The 9,171-nt window shown below is 54.0% G+C and overlaps 2 protein-coding genes across 2 annotated transcripts; one reads left to right on the top strand and one right to left on the bottom strand.

Moving 5' to 3' along the window:
- Positions 1–2,225: 2,225 nt before the first annotated feature.
- MAA_03295 (endonuclease/exonuclease/phosphatase) lies at positions 2,226–3,188 on the bottom strand (the record flags this gene model as incomplete). The annotated part of the gene is made up of 1 exon (XM_007821293.1): positions 2,226–3,188. The coding sequence occupies one exon, from the start codon at positions 3,186–3,188 to the stop codon at positions 2,226–2,228; it is 963 nt and encodes a 320-aa protein (XP_007819484.1).
- Positions 3,189–7,372: 4,184 nt separating this feature from the next.
- MAA_03296 (uncharacterized protein) lies at positions 7,373–8,137 on the top strand (the record flags this gene model as incomplete). Its single annotated transcript, XM_007821294.1, has 1 exon — positions 7,373–8,137. One exon carries the CDS (start codon positions 7,373–7,375, stop codon positions 8,135–8,137), a length of 765 nt encoding a protein of 254 aa, XP_007819485.1.
- Positions 8,138–9,171: the final 1,034 nt, after the last annotated feature.

Here is a 9,171-nt window from a genome sequence, read left to right as displayed (position 1 = left end):
ATACTACCACACTATTGAGTAGTTCGTAATTATTCCACCAACCCGCCCACAAACCTCCGACGCCGTCGACTACTATGGCTCAACTCTAAAGAAGTAATTCTGCGGACACCTCAGCTGATCTACAGTGGTATTTTGCCCTCCGGGGCGAAACAACCGAGGCCGCACTGAACCCATTCTTAATATCGTTAGTTTTTCTTGTCAATTCGGCCATTACCCAATCTGCCTGGCTACTTGGAAGGACTACGAGATGTTCACTGCCGTGGAAGTATTCGGCAGGGCATGGGAAGGATATGGTCACTACAGAGGCATCGCAGGTACTGTATGCTCAATCTTTAACAAATAAAGCAACAAAATTTTTGGTCTCTTACCAAGCACAACAGAGCACAGAATATTACAAGGTATTCATGACATTAGACACTGCTACCAGCCGAAGGAGCGGCACATCAAACTCAGTCCGCCTCTGGCAATGTTACCTAGGAGATTTTCTAACACAATTGAAATATAGTCAACCGACGATTCTATGGGTATTGCTTGCCGATATACTCGTCGTTGAGTCTTGCATACGCATTAACACTGCATGCAATCAGACCACGCCCAAGGCTTGAACTTGATACAGCCACCCGTACTGCTGGAATGAAGTGCTACTGTGGCCCTGGAAAGCATTTATTTCGGCAGAATCAAAAAATTTAACACAAGTAGCTCCAGTAATGGCCATTCGTTTGGCAAAGAGCTTGACTGAAACTTGACGGCTCCGAATAGCTCAACGGCAAGTATTTATCATGCCTTGCCTCCCCTACAACGAGGAATTTACGACGAGCCATCGCCACCAGCCTCATCCCGGCACTCGTTCAGTACCATGAACTGACCGCAGGGCTGCCAGTCTAGTGTTGCACAGGAGGGCGGACTGCCAACAACCTGTCGTGCTGTCCGCCGTCCTAGCCCTGCAGGATTGTCAAATTCGGTCAATTCAGGGTCGGTAATTGGATGAATGGCATTCATTCGTTTTCCTTGCCAGCTTGTGGGTTTTGTAGATGGGCAATGCTGCGTCAACTCCTTGTGTTGCCCAGCACGAGGACGGACGTGGCAGCTCCTAATCATCCGTCTCACACATTACCAATTACCAACCCGATATCCAGTGCCATGTGGGCAAGGGAACGGGTTGAACTAGTAACTAGTTATTGCGCGAGAGGGGTCAAGCCGTGATTGGGAATGTAAATCAGTTCCTGCACCAAGAAATTAGGACATGGCGAGTGTCCGAGTCTTTATTATATCAGGACCCTTCCCCAGGTGCCTCGATGCTTATTTGCACATATATCTCTCAAGCGGGACGCCTTTCACAACCTCTTTCGCTTCCTCGTTTCGGCAAACCATAGTGCTGCCTCAATGGAAGTCAAACAATTATCCATACGGCACTTCAGAGCCCGATCAAGACGCGGCAAGCCGATGGCCACACAGGCATGAGTTGCAACACAGTAAGCTACGGATCGGTGCCCAAACGCGGTTGCTCAGCAGCATGTCATATCCTGCTGTATAGGGCACAAAGAAGAAGGACGGAAAATGAGTCTATTAACGCAAGTCTCGGCAAGTGGCTATCTCACAATGGTCTAGTTTTGCGTTGATATGTGCCAGCACCTGGCCACCCGGACTCGACGACAAGATATCCTACTCGCCACGCTTTAAACATCCGAGGGCTGCCATCCGGCGCACGTACACCGCTTCTTTGGCAATTTGCTTCTGTTGTCGACGCGCGTCTGCATCTCGAACGAACGTGCATGGGCACAATGTAGTGGGGTTGAGTGGATGGTGTGCGGGATCGCGGTCAACACGACGGTGCTAATGCAAACACAGTAGGCTACCACCACGAGAAGCAAAGGCGTTTATTGGTCGAGGCTGACACGATGTTTATGCGTATCCAAGGCATCTAGGACTTTTGGTCGCCATGGTCTCTGAAAACGGGCGACGTTGATGTGTCGTTGCTGTGCAAGTTTGTAATGCTCTCAAACGCCATCTCGACTTTTGCTGTTCATGTCCGAAAGAATAGAATACTAACTCGTGCCTCGGTAGGTCTGTTCAATATAACCGCCCAAGGCCAAAGAGATAAATACATGTCGTGCAGGGCACCAATCCAAACAGCCGCCCTGACGAATGGATGAACTGATCGCGGGGAAGGCAGGAGTTCCAAAAGAGCTGCTCGCTGGAACCAAAGGGTCTTTGTATGGCTAGATCTAGACTCGAATTTGCAAGTCGCTCACAATGGGTCGATGATCCGAGAATCGAATCTGGTCGTCAAAGCTGTTTGCAAGGACGCCAAACGTCTCCACATGAGCAGTGCGAGGCTCCTGGATAAACAAGAAGTCAATACGCTGGGGGTGTTCGTTTGGTTCTCCGAAGCTCGTATAGGTGAGGTGATTTCCGTAATGCCTGCGCTCGGGGACAAGATCAGAAATGTCTGACATGCCGGAGCCAGGTGCCGTCATCATCCGGTATGCTTCATCATCGGTCTCGCTGTTGAAATCGCCACCGATGAGAACGACGGATGGCGGCACGCCTTTGCCGTGACTCCATTCGTTGGCAAACTTGATGAGAAGCTTGGCGCTATTCTTGCGAGCCTCGACGCCAATATGGTCAAAGTGGGTGCTCATGACGACAACCTTTGTACCGTTGGCCCTGTGGGAGAACAGTCCAATGGTGACGATTCTGTTGAGGGCCGCGTCCCAACCCCGGGAAGGCTTCTCGGGGGTCTTGCTGAGCCATCGCGTCTCGCTGACCTCGCAGGCCCAGGCATCGGACCGGTAGAAGACGGGCGAGAACTCCCCGTCCGCCTCCCCCTCTCCCCGCCCACGACCAATATGCGCCCAGGGCTCGCCGAGTTCGGCCTGGATGTCGTTGAGCTGCGAAGACAAACTCTCCTGGAGACAGACGAACGGGCTCTCGTGGCCGGCAGTGATGAAGCGCATCTGGGAGCACACCTTGGGACAGCGCACGTTCCAGGGCTGCTCAGCCAACGAGCGCTCATCCTCGTTGGCGGCATACCGAATATTGAAGCTGACGAGCCGCACGGGCATGGTCGCATGCTTGGTCCGGATGTCCATCTTGAGCGACGACCCGGGAGAGACGGCCTGCTGGTTTTGCGGCCGAAGGTGTTGCTGTTGTTGTTGTTGGTGTTGGGAGTTGTGAGATTCAGCCATGTCGTCCTTGGCCTCGTGGTGCGACGTAGATGATCCAGAGGGGCCGAAATGTGGGCGACGATGTAATAATACGTGGTTGCCGGAGAAAAAGTGGCTACTGCACCAGGATAAGAGCAGGCAGGCAAGGAAGCACGAGACGATGCTGAGTTGGAACTGGCTAGATGAGCGAGCTTCGCGTCGTTGTGCGGCCAAGCCAGTTGTCCTCATGGACCGGAGCGAGGAGCCGCAGCACCAGGCTTATGAGGGGTCGACGTACAATTGCGGTACCGGGTACATGTGTACGCCGTAGGGCGGTTTCACTCAGGTCGGCGGTTCAGTGTACCAGTTGACTTTTTTGGACGTGTCTGGGCTGCAATGGCCTCCCACCCTACTGTCATCACATGGGAAACATGCGAAAGGTGGTTCCGGCGATGGCAAAGTCGGCCGCGCAAGGCGAAGAAGGCGCCGGGCTCCGTATTTAAGGACTGGACGGGTCGGGTCTGATGGGTTATCCGTTTCATCCCGAGAAGACTCTCCACAACCGGTTCTCGTGTTACGCATTTGTCTCGTTGAATGCTTGGACGGGCCAAGAGCGGCAGTTGAGAATTGCAGTCCTTGGGCCCAGGTAGGGCGGAATCATCATTTTTCCAGAACTCCCGACACAAATCGTTGGTGCGTGCTGCCCTCGACATGCGGATGGGACGCGGCCAAGGATCGCTGGTGGTCAGCTTGGGCAACAATTCTTGGCGATGAAGGGCGGCGCCATCCGTACCGACCAGCCATTCTATCGGCTGGCGGACGGTCCCGATCAGCCATGACGGCATATGATGGGGATCCAGCATGATGGAGTTGTCGCATCCAAGGAAACATTCAGCGTGAGCGGCTGCCGAGGGCCACGTTGGAGCAAACCTACATGCGCAAACTTGAACAAGCAGACGATGACAAAGATGGGGAACAGCTGTCAATTTACATGGGCGTCGTGTTTTAAAATATGCCAATATCCCAAGTCCAGGTTCATCCTCTCGTCATGTCCTCAACACCAATGCCCCTCGGTATGATGGCCCAAAAGAAGGAAGAACCAAACACGGCAACCGTCCCGCCGGCCACAGATGCGCACCAGGTTAATGTACCGGGGATATGGTTCCCTCTGGTACGTACATACATTTCGAGCGTTTCCGCCTATTTCCACTCTTGTTCTTCTGTCTCGCGGCAAGGGCACAAGTTCACTCACTGGTTTGGTAACGGCGTCGCACAAGTGGTATCAAGTCAAGCATCATAGTTCCCTATTGGCGGGCATGCTGATGAGAGAAATACGTACCACTGTACGCGTGCGCTTTTTTCCCCTCTTCCTTTCTTTATTTTATCAAAAGAAACACGTCTTGCGCAGACGAAGAAAAAAATGAGCGTCGTCATTAGTACTACATGGCCCCGTTCAGGAATGCGTGACAAGCTCTCAGCCTCCCGAGGACACTCAACGCACGACACCACCCCTGCTGAACAGACTGGCCCTCACGCGTGCCCCGAGACAGGTTCATGCACCGGCCCTTTTCGCTCGTCGCCAGCGTTGCCCCCCATTGTGACGGCATGATCCATCACGTACGGGGGTTGTGGCGAGTGACGAGTGCCAAGGCGTCGGGGTTGTATTTGCCGGCGGGAGGGAGGTGTGGGGGAATCTGCTGCCATGGTTCTCCAAGCTTCGTTGACGGCCGATTTTGTGCTGAAGCCTGCGCACAGAGAGTCTGGTGTGTGTCGAGCAGTGGCTGAATGCGCGCTTGCCTCGCCTTGGTCCGTCCTAGAGCAGACTCGAGACCGTCACGGGTCTTGGGGATCGAAATCCCAAGACCCAAGTATACCCGCTAGCATTCACTATAAATAGACGTATTAAGCTACACGAATATATAACAATCACATGTACAGGCCACTACTGGCTTAGGTATCATGGCTTGAAAACCCAGAGGCTCTTGTTCTACGTACCACAAACGCAGTGCGTGCATACTTGCAACGTATATCAGGGGAGAAAAGGTTATAGTTGATGGATTATTATACTATAGTTTGCAACGCCAACTCCCCAGATACGCACTTGAACCCATGTACAAAACCTCAATAACAAGTCGCACTTCACCGGCCCTGAGTCATCACGGGCCGTCAAAAATTGTCTGATAGGCCATCTCGTATCGCTGGCAACATTGAAGTGCAGGCCAACAGCCACCAGCATCAAGCGGTGCCTAACAGGCTACAAAGCGCAATGAGCAACCTTGTTAGTCCCGGGCCTATTTGTAGAAACGGCCATTTTTGGGACACTTGTTGCTAGTTTCCCTTTGCCCAACGTGTTTGTTTTGCATATCAACTTACACCAGACTCTTGAGGGAAGTACACGCAGGCCGTCGACATTTACCATTCTGGATTTGCCCTCGACCCTTCCCTCCTCCCAGTGTATGACGCGGCCAGTGTTTCTGGTTATCAATCGTAGGAAGTTGGGACGAGCATGTACATGTGCTTAGAAAGCCATGTGCGCCAAGAGGAATTATCGAGAGGCAGGACGCCGGACGCCGTCAACGAGGCATTCAACGCGCCTCTGGTACATGGAATAAAAGAATACAATAGTCTTATGGCTTCCGGCCAAGACACAGCGAGCTGCGGTGTCTGATAATCTGATATTCCGTCCTTGGCTTGCATACGTGGACCCGGCAGCGTGGCCGACAAGTGCCGCCATTCAAGGATCCCGATTCAGCATACGCTTTCCCGATCCCGCATGCCTGCCATGCGGAAAGACGAAGCACAATGGGATTTGAAAAGCCCCCGGCATGACCTCTTGTCGTATTTGGCGGGTGCGGACCTGCTGCGCATGTCCCGGCTGCAAGGGCAGCGGCTCTTCAATGTTGGTCATGCAGGTTGGAAAACTGGCCACGGGGTGGCAGTCAGATGGCCGGGCCAATGGGGCGTTTTGGCGGCTTGTGGCATCAATACCACGGATGGCCTGGACGGGCGGCCTTTTCTAATCGCTTGTCTTCATCGTCAACTAGCGCCGGCCCGTGAATGCTTGCCAAGCGCTGCTATAATAGTCTGGCCCCGAGGTGGTTATGTCCAGTTGACGCTGCCTCCACACTCTGGCATGGGGTCCCGCCTGGTCGTGGACCTGGTGGTGGCGGGCGGGCACACCCACTCCGTTCCCGCTGCGGACGCCGCATCTTGATTGATCCCTGCGAAGCTGATGTCAACTGGCTGGTCCCTTCAATGTTTCCAAGTACGGAGTACGCACCAGACACTGGACAGGACTCCGTACTTCATCCATCATCGCGCACCAGACAGCTCGGCTGCCTGTTCTGTTCACAGTCTTCAGCCTCGCAGCCTGCATCGTCCGGACCTGCATCCCGCTCAGCACAGGACTGCTGCCTCTGCTTTTGTCCTCGTCGCCGCCCACGCAAAGCGTCACCGTGACTCCACCACCAGATGGCTGCCCTTGGCCCATTGCTACCCAGCTATCTCCCATGGGCCATGATGCTCTCACCCATCCGAGGTGGAATGCAGTCACGGCCACCACACATACTACTACATGCCGCCATCCGTAGTGGCCTCCGTAGCCTCGTCTCCGTCCCGTGAAGAACAGGTCCAACCATCCTGTTTTTCCCTTTCGCTGCTTCACGTGCGCCGACTGATTCACCCACACTCTCTCCCCCCGAGTCCTGACCACCCCGGCTTCCGCCTCACAAGGCCATCCGTGTCCACAGTCTCGTCGAGATGTGACTGAGCTAGTAGAACTACTATCGCCTAGCCACCGAATGGTGTGTGTGAGAGTCCTACGCAAGGCGCCAATCCCGGTTGAAAGGAGGGGGCGGCGCTCATGTCTTTCTTTCCATCCTGCCTATTTCCAGTCTCTTCTTGTCTGCCTGCGCCCCGGTGAGGCTGGCAAGGCATCTCGAGTGTGTATATATGTCTTCGTTCTCCCCGTTGACTCGTATCTAGCCATGTTATTCTTCCCTTCAGGCTTCTTTATACAAGGCAGCTTCCTCAGTTCGGATCCATTCCGCCCTACTGAGAATCACTGTTGCCGGTTCGGCCGGCCAGACTCTCCCAGTCGATTTAGTTCTTCCAGTCGCTTCTTTCGCTTCCTTTTCACTCTTCATTCTGTCAAGTAATAGGACCTCTACCGGGGTTTCCATCAAAGTATTTCAAAGAGCAGGAAAAAAAACAAGACAAAATTCACCATGTCCTCTTCAGACATTTGGTCTCGCCGAGACTCTTGGCCACCTACACAGGTGCGCCTTGCCCGCTCGCCACCAAAACAGAGCGAGCCTCGTCCCCTTCTTGAAGACATCGACGAGAACCCGCTCACCTACTTCCTCACACCTGCGGACAACGACGACTACATGGACGACTATGGCGCCGACGACATGCTCTTTGACGCCGGCATCGAGGACTCCAACAATCCACCCGAGTTTGTTCGTTCCGTGAGCCCCTCAACACTCGACGGGCTCTCCAAGCTCCGGGCCAAAAGCGCCTCGCCAGACTTTGATTCCGACGGCGTGACTACAGACGACGAGGCCGACGAGGAGGACTACATCCGTTTCTCGCCTCCCAGCTCCTCGTTCCTGACGCCGTTCAGAGGCCTGTCCGTCGAAAACTTCAAACTTCGCTCCAAGAGCCCGCCGTTCGGGCGGCCCAACGGCTTCTTGCCCCCCGCGGCTTCTTTCCCGGCTCCATCATCGCCGCCGCGTGGCAGGCCTCGTCAGGCGCTTACCCGGAGCTACTCGGCTGGAAGTAGACTGCCTCCCCGGGCACGACGGCTCTGGCGTGAACCCAGCCCGGATGTGTGGTCCATTGAGGAAGAAACTGCCGAGGACCTCATCATGGATCGGCCGTCAACTACGACGCCCGCTCTCGCACGGAATAATCAGCTTGTACAGGGGGAGGCTGCAAAGCCCAAGAAGAAGGTTCGCTTTCTGCTCCCTCCTAGGGAGCAAATTGCTTGATTCATTTGCACACAGCTTTCTTTTTGTCATTTGCTGCATGGATCATGATGGCGCTGGTGGACGTTTTTATACGCTCTGATTTCCGCTTATTATTATTGCATTAGTGGCGCTCATCGTTCTGACTTTAGGGTCATCATGTTTGCATTTGGTGGTGGGCATGGAAGGAGACGACACGTAATTCTGGTCTAGTAGCTAGCAGCAGCTTGCATAGTCGGTGTCCTCGGCGTTTCCTGGAGGCTCTTGTCTTTTCCTTGGTGGCTCTTTGTGCTTTCTCGCATGGTCTGGCACCTGCTTCATACTTTAGTTGTTCTTCTTCTCCCCCCTTGCCCCATGATAGCTAGGCAACAGAAATCGTATCAAACTCCACTCGTCCGGTCCTCTACTCCAAGTGACCTTGCTATCCGTTTAAGCGTGAGCACTGAGGAGCCATTCCATCGGATCCAACGGCGAGCGCGGCGTTTTAACCGGTTAACTACCTACCTAGGTAGGTAGCTTGCGTACCATGGAAAGCATATGCCCATCCCCTCCTTAGGTCGGCTATCCGAGAGACGAGTGCGCGGCCGGTCTCGCTCCCATCTGACCGGGCATCAGCATTTAGACATGCGTTGTAGTAGTAGTCCGGTATGTGGAAATATGGCGTTGAAGATGATCTATTAATCGCTATGCACAGTATTTGTGGGGCGGGCTATCTCTGGTGTGAGTGGCACCAGGTCTTCTTCTTCTCCCGTACATGTACACAAGGTGGTGGCTGTTGTGGATTCGTCATGGCGGTTCCCTCCAAGAAGCCGTGACAACCATGGGGAGCGACATGGGAAAGTGCGTGAGTGGCATCCAACAATCCGGACGGCAATCTTGTTTACGCCAGAGCGCGGACGGTCCGGGTCGTCCAACAATCAAGGCCAAACTTAATGGGAGCGGCGCCGCGCTGCGGGAGAACTAGCCTCATGTGATGAACAATAATATTGGAGCCAGCTCGTATGCCAAAAGAGGCGCTCCATTCAAGGAATGTGGAAGTTCAGCTCAGCCCGTCCTGA

The sequence above is a fragment of the Metarhizium robertsii genome (genome assembly GCF_000187425.2).
Source record: "Metarhizium robertsii ARSEF 23 chromosome Unknown MAA_Scf_3, whole genome shotgun sequence".
NCBI lineage: Eukaryota > Fungi > Ascomycota > Sordariomycetes > Hypocreales > Clavicipitaceae > Metarhizium > Metarhizium robertsii.
This window is presented reverse-complemented; position numbering and strand designations above follow the sequence as displayed.